This window comes from Phocoena sinus, chromosome X (genome assembly GCF_008692025.1).
Source record: "Phocoena sinus isolate mPhoSin1 chromosome X, mPhoSin1.pri, whole genome shotgun sequence".
NCBI lineage: Eukaryota > Metazoa > Chordata > Mammalia > Artiodactyla > Phocoenidae > Phocoena > Phocoena sinus.
Window position 1 is genome coordinate 102164268 of NC_045784.1, and position 18591 is coordinate 102182858.

At 46.2% G+C, this 18591-nt stretch overlaps 1 protein-coding gene across 6 annotated transcripts in view; it reads right to left on the minus strand.

Annotated features, from left to right (window-relative positions):
* The window catches only part of TMEM255A (transmembrane protein 255A), a 47497-nt gene extending 36091 nt beyond the window's left edge, over positions 1 to 11406 (minus strand). For 4 of the 6 annotated variants that reach the window (XM_032619950.1, XM_032619952.1, XM_032619949.1 and 1 more), the window contains exons 1-2: positions 8446 to 9324; positions 4394 to 4536 (exon numbers count right to left, since the gene is read on the minus strand). In XM_032619950.1, coding sequence (XP_032475841.1) covers positions 4394 to 4536; positions 8446 to 8611 — 309 coding nt within the window. In that variant the 5' untranslated portion in view covers positions 8612 to 9324. Of the gene's footprint in view, positions 1 to 4393; positions 4537 to 8445; positions 9325 to 11121 lie in introns of those variants that run through there. The other 2 variants (XM_032619951.1, XM_032619954.1) reach the window with 2 other exon arrangements.
* Positions 11407 to 18591: the final 7185 nt, after the last annotated feature.

Below are 18591 nucleotides of genomic sequence, written 5' to 3' on the forward strand. Positions count from 1 at the left end.
AAACCACAAAATCCCACTATCCAGACCTCCTTCTATTTCCTGAACATTCAAGTTAGTCAAAACTTCGTTGGATTTATCAAGAGTCTTCACATGTGAAGCTGAAGCCACGCTGGCCTAGAGAAGGTTTCTGGCCTATTGACTATTTTGAATGATCCCTGTTGTCTCTGCCTCCTACTACCCCATGGCAACTCTGATATAATTTTCAATTAACTGGACACGCCCCCCTTCCCCCGCCTGGGAGAGGGGACAGAAGCTCCTGGTTTCTTTCCTAAAAGAAAACCCAGGCTGGTGTGGGCCCTAGCAGTATAACAGCTGGTGGAGAAGGTTCTAGAGTGAAAGGCTTTCAGCACTGATCAGGTGGCCAACTCCATCTTGTGGGTTGCATGGGAAACACATGTAGAGGCCTTGTTCTCCTGGATGTAAGGTTAGAGAGCTATAGAGAAGGAGCTGGCTCTCTCCCCTGCATTTTCCATCTTCATACAACCGAGGCTCTTGATTTTCTTTAGGCCGCCAGAGTAGAAAGCTCACTGGGACGCTTCTGGAACGGACTATGTCTTGAACATTCGAGGACAGTAAAAATCCTAAGCCAGTTTGTCTTTCTGTGTTGGTTTTAATTTTTTAAAAATTTTACATTTTAGCCTGTACAGATGAGCACATCTGTAAAGATGCCTGTTGCATGCATGTCTTAGGATGATGATACCACATTCTAGCTCAGGTAGAGTAGCTAACACCCTATCATAATGCACCTCACTGTACAAGGGCATCTCGTTTGGCAAAATAAAGATGGCTCAGAAAAGTTTTGCATGACTTAGAGTTATGCAAACATGATTATATTTCTCAATGCCTGAGATCTCAATATTTAAATGAATTGTATGGTAAGTAGTCTTTAAGTCGTCTTTAAATCTAGTAACTGCTCCCTAATTTGTTTGTTTTAAAATTTTAAATTCTCATGTACACATTTAACCAGAGTCCTAAAACAGCAGAGTTCCAAATAACCTGACATTTTCCCACAAATCTATACAATGATCTTTATATTCAAACTGACCAATTTGATAGTGTGGAATCTGAAAATGACACATTTTGCTCATTCTGGTTTTATTGCAAGCATACTTTGTTTATTGTGGGTTTTTTTTTTTACATCTTTATTGGAGTATAATTGCTTTACAATGGTGTGTTAGTTTCTGCTTTATAACAAAGTGAATCAGTGATACATATACATATGTTCCCATCTCTCTTCCCTCTCGCATCTCCCTCCCTCCCACCCTCCCTATCCCACCCCTCTAGGTGGTCACAAAGCACCGAGCTGATCTCCCTGTGCTATGCGGCTGCTTCCCACTAGCTATCTATTTTACGTTTGGTAGTGTATATATGTCCATGCCACTCTCTCACTTCGTCCCAGCTTACCCTTCCCCTTCCCCATGTCCTCAAGTCCATTCTCAACGTCTGTGCCTTTATTCCTCTCCTGCCCCTAGGTTCTTCAGAAACATTTTTTTTTAAGATTCCATACAGATGTGTTTGCATACGGTATTTGTCTTTCTCTTTCTGACTTATTTCACTCTGTATGACAGACTCTAGGTCCATCCACCTCATTACAAATAACTCAATTTCGTTTCTTTTTATGGCTGAGTAATATTCCATTGTATATATGTGCCACATCTTCTTTATCCATTTTGTTTATTGTGTTTTAGTTCTCCAGGTGGTTGCCGATCCACCTGAATTAGACTCCCCTGGGGTGTTTATTAAAATACACACCAAGGTGGGGAAACCACTGGCTTAGAGTTTATATAATACCTCTCTAATAACCAAACTATTCAATTAGTGAAAGCACCCCAGTCCCGGATAAATCTGGATTCTCAGGCATTTATTGTTTCAGAGGTATGAGTTGTTTATTGTATTTGTTATAACATGATCTGACCTAACAACTCAAATGGATTTTTCTGCTCTTCAGTCTGCAGTCTTCCCCCCTTCACTTCCTATAACTAAAACCCATTTTAAAGAAACAATCTACAGGAACTATAAGAGCAAAAAAAATTAAGGTTAAACCATAGGGCACACTGCTAGGGCTGGCTCTCCTATTAACATTTCCATATTAGCTCTTAGCCAGACACACACGCACAGACACACGCCCCCACTGCTTCAACTTCCAGTGCTAGCTGAACGTCAGGTACTCCAATAACAACAATCACGCGCCCTCCTTCCTTTGTTAATGTATTCCAACCCAGCCACCCACAGGCAGATATTCTACAGAGAAGGTTCAGAAGCACCGTTCATGAATAGTAGTTGCTACTCTTAAATGACACGGAAAATACCTTCCTCTCACCCAGGGAGAGTCTGAATCTTGGCTTGAGCATTTGCTCATCAGTCAGAAACCTTTTACTAAATGCAGCTACCTGAAGCCCACGAAGTCACGCAGACCCTATAAATTGCTTTCCCAAGCCACCAAAATGCAATCTTAGCCCCCCCTTCCTCTGTCCCCCGCCCCTCTTGTGTTTAAAAATAAAACCCAATTCTGCTGATGACTGGTTTTCTTGCCTCACCACAGGAAGTGGACCGGGTGAGTTCTCACATCACATGCTTAGCAGAGGGCACCAGACGGTGTCTGTGGGACACCTGCCCTCGGCTCGGCTCAAGAGCTGCGAAGGAACTTCCCGGGAAGGGCGGGCGGCCTTCAGCAGCTGGGCCCCAGTGTCAGGCCCCGGCTCCGCTAGGGCTATTGAGAAGGCTGACTGCGGAATCGGTGACCTAGGCAACAGGCGTCAGGCTTGGTCACTCCCGGCGCTGGTTTGTCAAAGGCATCCATCTTTAATCCCTTCCCCTTTCTTTGCTTCTCTTTCCAACACCCCCCACTCCAAAAAAAGAGTAAAAAAGAAAAGAAACAAAACAACAGCAACAAAGCCGTCTGCCCTCCCTGATAACCTAAAATGTAAACAACAACAACAAAAACCCACCCTAACCTTCCTTTCCGCTCTCTAGCAGTTACAATTGGGAAGTCATTTAGTTGATATTCAAAATACGGTCCAACCTCTAGAGTTAGGTTTTAGGGTTCAATAGCAGTGTGTGTAGATCCAAATGAGGTTTTGGTTTGGTTTTCTTTTTCTTTTCTTTTTTCCTCAATTATATTGAGGTATAATTGGCAAATAAAATGGTATATATTTCATTTCATTTCATATACAACATGATGATTTGACATAAAATGAGGTTTTGTATGCAAAGAGTTCAGAGCTTTCCAGAGTGGATTGCATGCAGCCCGGGGATCGGTAAAACAATCCACTGAAGTACGGAAAGAAACGATTGGGACTCTTGTTTCCTATTTTTTGTTTATCTAAAAGAATAAGAAAGAAATTACACGTTACAAATATTCAGTGAACAGACTGTCACTGGCGCCCTCCCTCGGTGTGAATGTCAGGTGACAAGGCGAGAGCTATCGTTCTGGAGGAGGGCAGGTTCCAAGCAGCAAAGGGTTGGTGGTGGGGCAGCCACCACATGTGCCCGGATAGTCTTATCTAGTCTTCACTAAACTAGTCCCGAGAAAATGGACGAGGAGTTTGGAAAGACTCCTGTTGATAAACCATGAGTTGAAGATGACCCTAATAATGTAACACAGCAAGAAAATGACAGAGCTGACCCTTGGAACTCTCAGGGTGAGCTCTTTGTCAGCCACACTGTGAGATCACATTAAAAAAAACAATGATGCTCATGACAATCTGTTCATATCTGAGAAGAAAGCACAAAATATTCAAAATTATCTAGTAAGCTATTTGAAATAATGACTTAACAGCCACTATCTTTAATGAGATTTCATGCGAAGTGCATACCATTCCTTGAAATTTTAGCTAGTGTTAGTATGAAGATATTAAAAATTAAAGTGTATTTCATTTTCATCTAATTTTTGAACTTCCATTTTTGTATGTTTTATGAATATGCATATAATTTGTAAATGAATAAATACACATATTTGAGGAGTAAGCATCCCACATATTTTTCCTGAGAGGAGGGCAGGATGGCTTTGGAGATCAGTGCTGTGCGTCACAGACTGTCAAGCTGCAAGGGTCCTCAGATTTCAGGTAAGGTCAGGTGACCCCTATTATATATTTAGGAAAGCAGATGCCCAGAGAGGAAAGGACCTCAGCCTAAGGTTAACACTGCTAATTAGTAACACGTCCTAGACCAGAAAACCGAGGTCCTAAAGAGTGAGATGACCTGCTCAGGATCACACTGCTAGTTAGGGATGGTGCTGCGATTCTTCTGAGTCTTAGTTCAGTGCTCTTCTAAACCAGCCCAGAGGAAATCTGAGCAAACACAGAAACTCAAACAGAATTGAAAACCATCAGAGTAGAACCAAATGTCTGTAGCCAGCAAGCTACTGAGACCTACCTATGCCTTTGATACTCACAATAACTCCCGGGTAGTAACCTCCAACAGTCACATTCTGGGTCCTGGTGGTTGCAGCGAGGCCCACCGTGAGAATTAATACGGACACGATAAGCAAAGTCACGGTGACATAGATGGAGTTTCGTTTCCTCCGATTAAAGGCTCCTGAAAGCACACAGAGAAACTGAAATTGCTCATTTCGGCTGGAGAAGGGATGGACTTACAGAAAAAAATCACTAGGAAGGTTTTCCTTTCCTACTTCAACTGGTAACTGGGGTTATCTCTGGGGAGTGGGATTATGGCGAAGAGATGGAGCTTTAGTTTTTTGCAGTCATCAGGTGTTACGCTTACAATAATATATATATGTTTCCAGTTTGAAAATAAACAACAGAAGAAATTGTACCAGTTACATAAAAACAAAAGTAAACGCATTCGATAAAAGATGTATCATACCCACTTAGTGAAGTGTTTCTTTTTTAAGCCAAATTATAAGGTACATGATAGATGGAAAGTGTACTGTGGAGATATTAAATGAAAAGATTTTAAGGCCAATATGCAACTAAGGAGGGTTTTTTCATAAGCTGGAGATATGAAATTTCATTTTCAGTGTAAATATCAGAACCAAGCCAGGTACTGGGATTTTTTTTTCATTTATTTCTGACATTTGCCACCTCATGTATAAACTTTAAAAATGGTGTGTTGGCAAGATTTGCCACATAACAAATGTGTGTAATAAAGTAAGTGTTTGGAGGCCATTAGTCCACAAAGATATGTATCAGGGGAGGTAGATGGGGAGGATTATAACTTACACCGTTTAGGCTTATGTGAGGGTGACATAAATACAAATGATGAGAAACCCGTTCTTCTACTCAGTGTTTATCGGACATGATAGTGCAAACCAATATTTTTTTTCGAAAACAGGCTTATTAAGTCAGATAGAAAAATGGTATCTAGACTCGCTTTTGAATTTAATTTTTTTTTCTAAGGAATGAAGCACTGCTCAACACTCTGCGTGCGTTTTTTCTAGAGGGGGTTCTCAACAGGAAATACCAGGGATGAGTTACACCTAGGAGTTCTCATAAAAATAAGCAACTGGGGGACTTGCTGTGAGAGTCCAGTTCTCTAGTGGGGAGCCTTATGACAGGGTTGCCCACTCAGGTGGCTTGGCTGTCATTTGCGGGCCTAAAGAGGCCACTTGGGACTGATCGCAGGACCCCGCCATTCTGGGAGGCCTCGCTGCAGCCTCAGGAAGCAGCTGCCTTTGAAGCCGCCCAGACTGCACCACTGGGAGGGAGGGGAGAGGGGATGAAGGAGGGGGGAGGGAGGCGAGAAAACCAGGGAGACCCAGGAGGCCTGATGGTGCTGAGAGGGAGGCACTGTGGCTGGCTCTGCAGCCCCCAGCAGATGCCCCCTCCTCGAGGGAAGAAGAGCGTCAGAAGTGCCACCCTGGGTGAGCCCCACCATCCGTCTCGTCTCCCCCAGTGCGGTCCCTGCCCAAGGCTCCAAGGGAGGTGGCAGGGGCTGGCGGTCTCTCCCCTGACGTCAGCCTCGAAAGTGAGGGCCGTGACTCATCAGGGTCATTTCTAATACGGTACTATTCCAAGACCATTTTACATCGAAATGTAGAAGTGGCTTGAGCGTTTGGAGGCACCCACAGACTAAAGCGCCATATCGCACCCTGGGAGGAGAGGTAAAGTAAGGTGGGAAACGAGGCTCCTCTCCTGGGGGGCCTGAGTCCAGCCTCCAGGGGGGAAAAACAAAGGGACCGCTGGAGACACCTGTGACATCAGGGCCCTTTGTGTGAGAGGGCTATTTGGGATGCAGATGGAGAGCTGACTGCTAGTAAACAGAGGAGCAGAGCGGGGAGACACAGACTGCGAAGGGTGGCGGGGGCGGGGGGGGGGGGGGGGGGGGGGGGGGGGGGGGAAGAGCGGGGATTTATTTCTTCTGTTTATCTGAAGGTTAGTTACCCCTCCTCTAGATTTCGAGGGACCTTAAATGAGCCTCCAAACCAGGATCCCTAAGTCCATTTGATGATAGCCAGTTCTCAGTGAATCTGCCAGTTGGCTCCACAGAGGGGCTCTAAATAACATAAACTTACCAACATCGCCCCCCACCCCTGTCTGCATTTCTACACCATCTTAGCCCTCCCCGACCCCAAACTGGCCAAATAGAGTGAGGGAACATCTGGAAACAAGGGTATCTTTGTGGCACACAAAAGTGTCTCAACACCTCACAGGGGAAACATGTCACCTTAGAGACTAGATGTGGGGGAGTGTGTGTATACAGTCTTTCTAAATTCGGGGTATCACTCGCCTGCTCCTTCCCGGCCAACTGGCTTTTGATCTTATTCACAGCTCTTGGGTCTCCTTTGCAAATATCACTCTAACTCTTAAAAGAACAGGAGCCAGGTCAGAAAAGTGACTCAGCAAACCACATAGTGTCATTTGAAAAATCTATTTTTTTTTTTCCTGCTTTGGAACCTGAATTGAAAATCCAGTCAGTTGAGAAACCCAGGCAGAGATCCTGCAGCTCCACAGGGGCCTTGCCTCCAGACAGGATTAGTTTGCGATAAAATTCCTAAGAAAACTCTCCCATCACTAGGTTGAATATCTATTCTCTGTCCCCTCATATCCTCCCCCAAGTCACCCCTTATTTTACACTATAAGGACTAAAATTGTGTAAAATGAAATTACTTCTAGCTGCACTTGGGGAGTTGACCATTTTAAGGAACCCCAGGGTGAAACCCTTTGAAAAGTGAAGAATCATCCCTTCCATTTATCTTTAGTGTCAATTTGACTGAAAAGTCACATCTACTTAGAGCAAGACGCACCTGTGCTCTAAAGGTGTGGCCCAGGCTCCCAAAAAGCAGCTCTTTGTGTCTACTTAGGACATTTTCCTGGCTGTTGTTCTATTTAAGAAGGGAGAAGTAGAGTTCTGTTCTTATTAGGGTACAATTTGGGGCCTGCCTTAGATGTTCCCGTAAACACAGGAACATCTTATTCCGATTTTGTTTAGTAAATCAACATATAAAAAAACCCTCAGATGCCATAAGGTACTTCAATAAAGCAGCAGGTATGTTAAACAGTGCCCATCACAGTGTCTGATACCTAGTGAGCAGTCAATACTTGTTGAATAAACAAAAGTCAACATCTCAGAATAGCTTCCTTTCTAATCAAAAAGGCTGTAGGGGGGAACTGTGAGAATAAATATGGGCTACGCTCATAGAATTGTTTTTTTAAAATAGGGTACACCCAAGGGCTCCCCAGATCTAAAAGCTTTCTGGCCACCTAGTGTCACAACCCCAGTGGCTCTCACTAGCCTGTCTACTTGGCGCCCAGTATCTCTCTGTTTAGACAAAAACAACCAGCCCTGCAACCAACAGCAGTGGGAGAGTCTGAATCCCATTACTGGCACTGCCTGCCCCCCTCCGCCCCCAGCAGCCTCCCTGCAGAACTACTGCAGCCCTCCCTCTCTGCAGTGCCCCTCCTCCACCCCAGATTCGTGACGACCAAGATGCTCTGCTCTAGAAGGGCCCAATTATTTGCTGTCTCCACCCTTCCCAGTACGGCCAGCTTCTCCCTCCTCCGAGTCCCCTCCCTGGTCAGAGCCCCACCTGCACTGCGGTCTTTGAATCTGAGTCCCTCCCTTCTGAAAGCTTCTCAAAATTCACCTCCTCCGAGAAGTTTTTCTTGATCAAGCTCACTCTAATCACTCATTATTTCATGTCCCTGAGTTCCTAGATACGTCACTCAGTAAGTATATTAATTATAACTGCTACAAGTACAGTTGTAATTGTGGGTCTGGTCCACCACCCATATGATGTCCACCAGTTCCAGGATTACGTATCTGACAGGAACCAAGGTGTGGGTTGCCAGAAGGTAGGATGATTGTCTCTGCTCACTTGTTTTTTCACCTAGTACCTGTTCTTGATTCCACCCCTTGATTATAGGGTGTGTAATCTCCGTCAGGGTGCATCAAGGATGGAGGCCCGGTATCCTGTCCTGTGCACTATGTTGTTGCTGACTGGCTAATTCTTCGGGCTGATCTTTGAACCGATTCGGATTTGCTTACCTGAGTCAGCTTTGCCATACAGGGAGGCTCCCAGAAGTCCCAGCCTTGAGCATCGGTGGAAACAGGTGGCTGCCCACACAAGAGCCTCAAGGCTCTGCCAGTCTCCCAAACATTTCCTTAAAGGTGCTGAAATCCCCCCTTTGGGCAATTCTTTGACCGGAGACATCCAAGGCCACCGGTGAATCACAAATATGTTATTTGCAAGGGAAGGAGAGCCCCGCTGTAGTAGAGGTGCCTTAGCGCCTGGGGGCGGTGTTGCCAAAAGGGAGATGGGGGTAGCTGGGAGGGGATGAAGGGGCGCCGGAGTCAAATTACCAGCCACGCGCCTGCTCCGCCCCAGCCAGCCAGCAAGAGTAGAGTGCAGGCACCTTGGTGCAGTGTGTGTCCGTGTGTTTTATATTTTATTGTTTTGGCTGCGGTTGTGTCCTGCCAGTAGAGGGAATCCCCTCAAAAATGCTGCCCTTGGAGGCTGAAACACTAAACCCACCCACCTCCACTTCCCTTCCCCCCCACGCAAGGGAAGGTGGCGTTGCCAGGGCTGAGTTAAGTGGGAGTAGCTCCTAAGTAGCCTAGACGCTGTTTCAGGCCCGGGCTGTGCGGGACCAGCGCCAGGGAACTCCGGGGGGACTCCCCTGTCCAAACTCTGGAAACCCAGGGTTACCACTCGACTGGGGAATTTGCTAGTGCCCTCGGTCTGCGCACTTTACGAAGCGGGCTGCGTGGAGAGGGCTCGCGCGTCCATACGGGATCTCTGATTCTTTCCCCTCAGTGTCGAGTCTGGGCTGGGCGAAACCCACTCATCTTCTTGTTGCGCAGATCTTTCGGGAAACGCATGATTGGCTGAGGGCCCCTGGGAGCCCAAGAAAGAGCTCTCTTCATCTCGTTCCCCAACCCACAGAGCAGGGTGCCAAGGAGCAACGCTCTACGCCCGGGGTCCCTAACCTGCCCACTCCCGCACGGGTAGACGGGCGGGCGCGGGCGGCCGGGTTTGCAGGCGGTTGTGGCCCACTGCGGGGATGCGCGCGGCCGAAACCTCGCACTCTTCCACCCAGCCCTCCCTCGCGCACTGGCCTGGCGTCGGGGAGCCAGGGCTGCGTTGGCGCCACAGCTGGCCAAGGTGAGGAGTGCATTCTGTGTGCGTGTGCTTGTGCGCGTGTGTGTGTGTGTGTGTGTGTGTGTGTGTGTGTGCGCGCGTGTGTTGGTGAGAGAGAGCTGGGGGGGGCTGGTACTGCTGGGTTCTGGATTCGGACCCGAGTCCTTGGCCTCATTTGTACCACGTTGCAAATAACTACGCCCTTAAAAATAAAAAAAGAGCAAATTCTTATACTGAATATGCAAAACCACTGGAAATACGGATCTTTCCACCATCCAGGAGATAACACTTTCTGGGGCCCCTCCGGTGAACGAATTCTGTTGAGACGAGGTCTTTTGCAGGCAGTAGGGAGCTCACGTAGGGGTTTCAGCCCCCTCCCCGCCCCCTCCCCTCGATGTTCCCGCAAATTCTTCGGAGAAGACCTGAGCCGACTGTATGGCAAGAATTCGGGACGGAGGGATTTTGCAGAATGTAAAGTATGTTGGAAAGAGAGAGTTCGATTTGGTTAAAGTGTATCCGAGGCGAATTTTAAGGTTAGGTGGGATCATGGTTTGACAATCCCCTCCCGCTCTCCTGGGCTCCAAATTAATTTCTCCGCCCAGTGAAATCATAGTACTTGGGAAGGTGCCTAACCGCTGAGTGGGACTGGGGTTTTTGTTTGTTTGTAACTACCAAAAAGCAGCTTCTAGGGGCAGCCGGGTTGGTGCCTGGAGGCAGCTGTCCCCCACTTTTCATGAGGAAAGGTGTTGAACCAAATCAGGCTAGTGGGTTTCCCCCCCTCCCTCTCCCTTCCACCCTGAGAGGAAAAGCGCGACTTCAGAAGACGCGCGGGCTCGCGCTCGCTTTCTTTCTCGCGCTCTCACTCGTCGTCCCCCCTCTTTTTTCACACTCACGCACAATTCCGGGCATTTGGAGCAAAATAGGAATCGAATTCAAGGAATGTTGATCCTGCCGCTGCAGACGGCAGGGCTGGGCGGTCTTGAGTGATTCCTCAGGAATTCCCCTCCTGCCAGCCCCCCTTTTCTTCTCCCCACCCTCCGCCGCCCATCCCCCAGGGTTGCGCAAACCCCCCCATCAGCGAGGTGCAAGTCAGGCCTCCCCCCACCGCAGCTCTGAATTTCAGGGCAGCTTCGACAGAGTTGGGAGGGGGCGAGGACCCTGCTTCTTCTAATTCTCGTTAGTCGTGAGCTCTTAGAAGTGACGGGGACTTTGCAAAGAGGGAGCGTCTAATGGAAAGCGAAGGCGCAGGTTGCAGGGAAGTGTTTTGATCCCCAGACAGCTGGGATTTACCACCGGCTGCAAGACTGTCGGCACACGCACACAAACACGCACACACCCGCACTCCGGGGCAGGGATACTCCGACGCAAGCTGGGCGCTCGCATCTCCGCGCGTCGTCCCCGCCCCCGCCGGGCCGCTCCCCTGGGGCTCGGGTCCGGGACCCCGACGCTGGGGCGCGCGGACCCCCCTCCCTCGCCCCGCTTCCCGCTCCCTGGCTCTCGGGGCGACCGGGGCGCTCGCAGTCCAGGGGGCAGCGCACTCACCCCTTGCCGCCGCCGCCCCTAGGCAGGGCGGCTAGACTTACCCATGGAATCCGGCAGGGACATGTCGCTGGACCGCTGCTGAGTCAGGGACTGATGCATGGTGAAAGCTGCCCTGTGGCCCCGGCCCCCGAAGCTGCTTCACGCGCCCCAGGCTCAGGGCGCCCCGCAGAGCATCCTACTCCGCGGCTGCGCTCCCCGTCCCTCCCGAGAGCTGAGAGAGACTGCCTCTGGTTGCGAGCTGCAGCCCAAGTGCCGCCTCCCCCTCCCTTCCCCTCTTCTCCCTCCCTCCTCTCCTGCCTCCCTCTGCTCCGGGAGGCAGCAGCATTGGCGGTCCGAGCAGCGACGTGCGCTTGCGCAAGACCCCCCTCCTCCCTCCCCCTCGGCCCCCCCATCCTAGTTATCCACCTCCCAGCCTCCCAAGCCAGACAGGGAGCCGTTTTAGCCCCTCGGGGCCAGGACTGCGTAGAGAAAGAGGGGGAGGCTACAACCTGGGGCCGACCGGTCTTCTCTGTAGTTTGGAGAGAGGGTCTTGGGCAAGCACCCTGTTCTAGGATTTATAATTGGGGAGGGGGCAGAGTAAGAGGTTCAGAGCTGAGAACACACACACAGACACAGACACAGACACACACACATTTGTGCAGGTTTGGTCTTAGTGCTTCCAGAATGACATAATGGAGCTGGAGATGATCCAGAGAAGGGCCACTCTATAATCAAGAGGATGGGGGAGGGTGGAGGGGGCTGCCATATGAAGATAGATTAAACAAATGCAGACTCTTTAGTCTAGAAAGATGAAGGCTGGGAAGGGATGTGACTAGAGTGTATAAAATTATGCAGAGATGGAGCAAGGGAACACAGCCTTATTCACCAGATCTGAGAATTCTAGAACCAATAGCCCCCTAAGAGCTAGAAGGAGATTCAGCTAAAGCAAATATGACTCTGCATCAGCACCCGAGTTTGTGCTTTTGTTCAAGGTGCTTTTATGTTAAGGATCTCATTTTCTCGTCACAGCAGCCATGCAAGGCAGGAAAAAGAGGTATTGATAACCCCATTTTACAGTTGAAGAAACTGAGTCTCAGAGAAGGGATGAAAATTTCCTGTACTCACTCAGCTAGTACGTGACAGAGGTGGGATTTGAACCTAGATCTGCTGGCCTCCCAGCTCAGCGCTCTTCCTGCTACGGCAGCTAGTAGAGAAACGCTACTCTGTCTAGTATATTGAAAACCTGAGGAAGTCATGAGCCCCAAGAGGTGAAATAGGATGAAAACACAAGTAGCCTTGGAAAGAGTGAGAAAGTCATGGCTGACAGACCCACTGTGCATTGCTAAGGGAAACTGGGGATGTGGTAGGAATGTTCCTGATCTTGGAGAACAACCAAGTCTTTCCCCAACCCATCCTCCCAGACCCCATTAGGATATTGGGCTGGAATCACTACGTTGTTGGCCTAGAGGGTGGTTCTGATGTCCCCAGAAGGGCTGAACAGGATGAGGCCTCCTTGGAGTGCCCCAAGATATCTGGCTGGTGGCCAAGGGAGGAGGAAGGTGAGGAAGGGGAGAGCAGTGGGCTCCAGCTCCTTCTGGAAACTCAACCCTGCGGGCCTGGCATTGCAGGGAATTCACCTGTTTGAAGGCACTCATTCTGCCCCAGTGAGAGGTCCCAGGTTCTGCTTGCCAGGTCTCCTTCCAACCACCTCCCCCTGATGACTGCTGCAACCCTCTCTCCATGTGCACCCTCAAAACATCCCCAAATCAAGTATAAAACACTCCTGAGAGTCGATGGGATGAAGGAGAGTACTTGGTTCTTTCCAGCTCTGGCTTGCTAATCTACTGCGAAGCTTCGTTTCCTTATCCAGGAAATGGAACCGAGGGCCCTTGCCCTTTCCCATCTTCCAAAGGAAGAAAAGAAGCTTCCTGAAGGTTGAAAAGGAAGCCCTTTGTAAAGAACTCAGGGCACCCCAGGGGCCACGCTGAAGGCCATGTCAGGTATTATTAGCAGCTGTACACTATAGATGCAGTTTAGAAATCTGTGATACATGCCCTAGATAGAGACAAGATGCCCACTATTGTAGGGGTGTGTGTCTTAAGCATGTTTGGCTTATGTATCAGAGTCTCCATAAACTCCACAAAGGCAGAGAGAAACCCCACATGTATACTCTTGCCATGTGTGTCTCCAGTTCTGTTTACTAGTCTCTTCCTTCCCCCACTCTAAATATCTCATATATTTAATGCGAAGAACTCCTGCAACCAGCACTGATTTCTCAGGAGTACTTCATAATTAACTGATTTTGTTTCTGTGAAAGTAGCCTTGAAGAGGTTTTTATACAGGCTGGAAAAGACAGCTTCACACCTTCTTCGGGGATTTGGGCCCCCCAATAGCAACGAGACAGCTAGAGATCCCTAAAGAAGCCAAATAGAAACTTGTTACTATGCTGGTTTCGATGCGTAGAATGAGGACTTTTCACTTTAAAGAGAAGCACGTTACGGGATAATTGACACAGAAAGCGTATGTAATCTGACCTTTATAATCAAAGCCGTAAACTGGGGAGGTCCCCTTAATGGAGGTGAGCCTTGCTTTTTGCAACATCCGTATTCCTGAATCTGGTGTGAAAATGAAACACTATTTTAAAAAATACTAGAGGAGCTAGCTATTTCAAAGAACCGCATACTGTATATTTCCTTCTTACTGTCTCTCGGGGTACCGTATGGGACTTGGAACACAGCAGGCTCTCAGTCAAGTTAAAAATGACTTTGAGACCAGTAGCAGTGACAATAGCAGCAGCTGCGGCAGCTCAGAGAGTAGTAGCAGTCTTCTCCCCAGAGATGCTGTGCTTGTTTGGTCAGAGGATCTGGGATAAGGGGAGGAACTAGAAGGGGAACTTGGGGATAAAAAACCACAGCACATTTCAACTGAGCCTGGCACAGAGACCCCCCTTCCTCCAAAAGAAAGTTTATTTTAACTCTGAATGAGATGGACAATTAAAACGCAAGAGGCGAATTTTCATGGGCTCTATTCTGATTTCCTTCATGTCAGAACACTTGTGGGTTTTATACATAAATCAGCTCATAGTAAAATTTGCCAATAGTCAAGCCACCTAGATGAAGAAACGGGTCTTTCATGCTAATGAAGGCTACTATAAAACTGCTTGGTTAGCTTCTGATAAAAAATATTAAAATGGCTTAAAATAAATCCTTTTCATTGCAAGCTTAATCAAGCATACAGCGTTGCTCTAGGTTGCAAACTGTTTTATAGCATGAGGAAACGTTTGCCAATGGGGCTGCAGCCTGCTTCTCTCCGTCTTCTTCAAACCAATGATGAGCGCGCTCCCCAGAAGCCTTCAGACCACTAGAAAAATGCCAGATGGCGCTCTGCCTCTAATATGTTCGCCCTGGGAATAGTCATAGCACTTCATCACTCCCTTATTTTGATGATCAGTTTGACTGCTTAAAATACCATAGTACCTTCCTGATTCCAAATATGGGGATGCAAACTAGAGGGATCATGTCTACATGTGTACACAAACATACATGCATTCATCCATATTTGAAATAGTGGCTGCACAAGTATTCGCAAATGCACAGACACGTGTACACACACATACCTATTTACATCCTAACCATTCCCTCTCCACGGTGGTTACCACCACCTACCTCTCAGCTCCAGACTTGAGTTGACCAAGTATAGAAAGGAGCTTCAGAATAATGGAGAACCTGAAAGAGTCCAAACATCCCTAATTGAGACTGGAGTTGTGCCCACCAAGTTACCTTAGGTCAATGCCTAGTACCCAGTGCCTGCACCACAAACAGCTGAATCAGAGGAGAACCATGGTTGATGGTGTTATTTTGCCCACGAAGCTTGACTAGTTCCCATCGTCAGCTGGGCATTTTTTTTGAGTACCAGGAAAATCACCACAGCATCAGGGAATAAAGCTGGTACTTGTCTTTACTTGTTATTGTTTTCTTCCTATTCTGTGACCTGCTTCAGTTACCAAACACTATATGATAAATAAGTGTTTTCCAATACCAATACAAAATTTTTGATAACATGATTTTAAACGGATGGAACATCATTTATTTATCATTCCCTGGTATGGGATATTTTAGAGGTTTCTAATTTTTCACCATTATAAATAACACAATGAACTAAATATTTGCATCCTTATTTCCATAGGATATGACGTTACCGTGGACTTGTTGGTTCAAACGTTTCAAATATATCTCCCAATTAAAACATTTTAATCAACATACAGTAAAGTGCACAGGCCTTACGTGTACATATCGATGAGCTTCTACATAACTATATTCCTGTAACCATCACCCAGATCAAGATGTTGAACCTTCCCAACATCCCAGATGGCTCCCTCGAGCCCCTTCCCAGCCAATAACCCTCCTAGACGTAACCACTATTCTGATTTTTATCATACGAATATATTTAAGGTTTTTAATAGATATTGCCAAATTGTCCTCCAAAATATTTGTAGCAAAGTACATTCCCACCATCAGCATGTGAAAGTACCTGGGGCCTCGCACCCTCTAGGCTTTACCTTGCAAAAGAGATGTTTTAGCGCTTAAGACACACCTGGTTACAGTCAGCGACCGGAAGGGCCAGTCAAGAAGCCAGCTTGGAGTTCAGCTGGGCGCTAGGCATCCAGTGGGAACCACAGATCTAGGAGCCAGAGGTGGAGGGCAGTCCACAAGTACCTTAGAAACTGTCAACTGCTCAGTTGCTTTCTCTCTGTTGCACATACCCAAAGTCTTCTTTTTTATGCAGCTTTCAAACTTTCTATAGTGATCACTTAGTTATGCCTGGTACATAGTAGGGACTTAAATACTTGTTAAATATATGGCAATTTTTATCCATTGCTTTTTTCTGCTTACTGAAATAAAACATGACACTGTAAATATTCTCCAAACTGCAGAGATGCGTGATGCAGCAAATTACCCTCTCCCCACAATTCTACTCCCCAGAGATAACAACAATTTACGGATTGGAGTGCATCCTTCCTGGTTTTGTTCTCCATGTATACTTTTCCTTTTGTTTGTTTTGAGAGTTAAATACTCCTTTTAAAAAGTAAATTTTCTCAATAATAAAATAATATATTTTTTGTTAGGCATTGTAAGTTGCATTTAGTAGCGTTCCAATATGCCACATCAAAGTTCATCTTCAATCAGTCAAACCCAACAGTAGTTCATCCTTGCACAATAAAACCCCCTTCAACTTGTATTACAATACCTACTTAGCTCTTATGGGCAGGAAATGGAAATTACATCTCGCTTCTGATCACTAATGTGTGATGAAGAGTATCAAGAGAATTATATGAAAATGAATATAAAGAAATGATTGTGATTTCAAAGGACGTGGTTTGGAAACATTACCAAAAGCATAAAAAATGATACAGGTATACATACTTCTAGTAAGTTCTTGATAGGAAAGTTCTAAAGAACAAACAACCTGTTTCTTCCTACAGAAAGAAGGTAGTTTCTTTTTAAAATCAGTGTTTTTTTCCCCACAGAATTTCACATTTTCCTAATTTGAAGGCATAAAACAGAGAACAATAATGCATGCAGAAATAATACACTAGGGAAATCTTGATATTCAAAAAGGCTAGATTATGCTTTTTTGAATTTTAGAATAAATGTGACAGGTTAATAATCACAAAATGTTAAGATTAGAGCGAGATCAGTGATAAACAAAATTAACATATTTTATACTGTAAACTATTTATTGAAGGAAAAAAATCCATACAGAAAAATTCACCATATGTACTGCTTTACAATCAGGAAAAAAGGGCAGGAGATGATGTTGAGTGGCCTCAAACCCACAGGAATGGGTTGGGAGATCATTTGGTGGGTTTCACCGTTTGGATGCCCTGGTTTACCCGCCAGAGATGGTGGTTGGTGGGGATCGTCGAATAGGATTCAGTGAAGCTGTAACTGCCTTGTTTCTTTCCTCTAATTAATTACAGAGCTCAGTACATCCTTTTCCTTTATCCCCATCAAAAAACATTCATTAAACACCTAATTAGATGTGGCATTGTCATGGGCAGGGGCGTGTATGTCCAACTGCTTTTTGCAGGTTTGACTGGAGAGGATTTCTGTGTTCAGTAGTTTCTGGGAAGCAATAGATTTGCTCCCAGTTCAAACTGCTCCACAGAGCCTTTAAAAATGTTTACACTCTGTGACCCAGTATTTCCACTTCTGGGAACCTGTACTAAGGAAAGAGAAATCTGGACTAAGATTTATGTGCAAGGATGACCATGGCAATGTTATTTATAATAAAGAGAAAAATTGGGGGAAAAAAACCCTGAAATGCCCAAATTTAGGGGAATGATTAACCAGATGATACCACAGCCATACGATGCACATATTATATAGCTATTAAAATTGGGTTTTCAAATATTAAGGACATAGAAATATCCATAATAATGAGCAAATATGTAGGTTAAGAACTGCATGCATAGTGTGATCCTAATTTTGTTTAAAATTGCATACACATGCACAGAAAAATGCCTAGAAGGAAAGTCATAAACATTCACTGTAGTTACCTCTGGGAGGTGGAAATATAGGCGACTACCTTCTTCTTTATACTTTTCTGTACCTTTCAAATATATCCAGTGAGAATGTATTATTATTCACATTAGCCCCCCAAACCCTCCAAATTCTATTTTATAAACAAATTAAACAAACAGGTGAATGTTTCATAACTGTACTCTGTCCTCCCTGTGGTGTGTGCTTGGGGCCACTCAGGGCTCACTTACTCTGGTTCTACTCTCTCTCTCTTTCTCTCTCTCTGTCTCTCACACACACACACACACAAACACACACACACACACACACACACACACACACAAACGCACGGCTCTGCTTTCAGTCTTCTTTGCCTGAGTACAAGTTTCAGGCAAGGTGTCACCTCTCTAAAGGGAATCTGTACTTCTCTTTCATTGCGTGATTAAAGCTTGTTGATGCTGGCAGGTGGCAAGTACTTCTTCTGGTCCAGCTCTTTCTATGCCCCTGAAATTACACCGGTAGGGGGCTGTCTACTCTGTGGATTGCCTGAAAGGAACAGCTTTCTGGGAAACTGACCTGCCTGGGAAGATAAAAGGAACTCTGCCTGGGGTAGGGTGAGGTGGCTGTAACTTGAGGGAAAGATGGAATATAGAGAGGGATCAAATGAGCAGCTTTGTTTATTAGGGTACCATTAGTAAGGTTGTATTTTAGTGTCTTGCTGTTTAAAAGAAATACAGCACTGCAGCTCAGATGGTCCTGTAGGAAGTTCTGTTGAAGGTGAAATGCCCCTAACTCCATGCCTTCCTCTCAGCTCTGCTAGGAACCCAGATCCTGCTATAACGAGGAAGCAGTTGCTCAATAAAGTCTGCCTTCCTTTAACAAACAGCCAGCGTGAGATATGCACCTAAATTTCGAACAATACAGAAGTGTATAAATTAAAAAGTGAAATTCTTTCCCTCCCCAATCTCACTCTTCAGAGGTAAACTCTATTAAAAGTCTGGTGTGTATTTT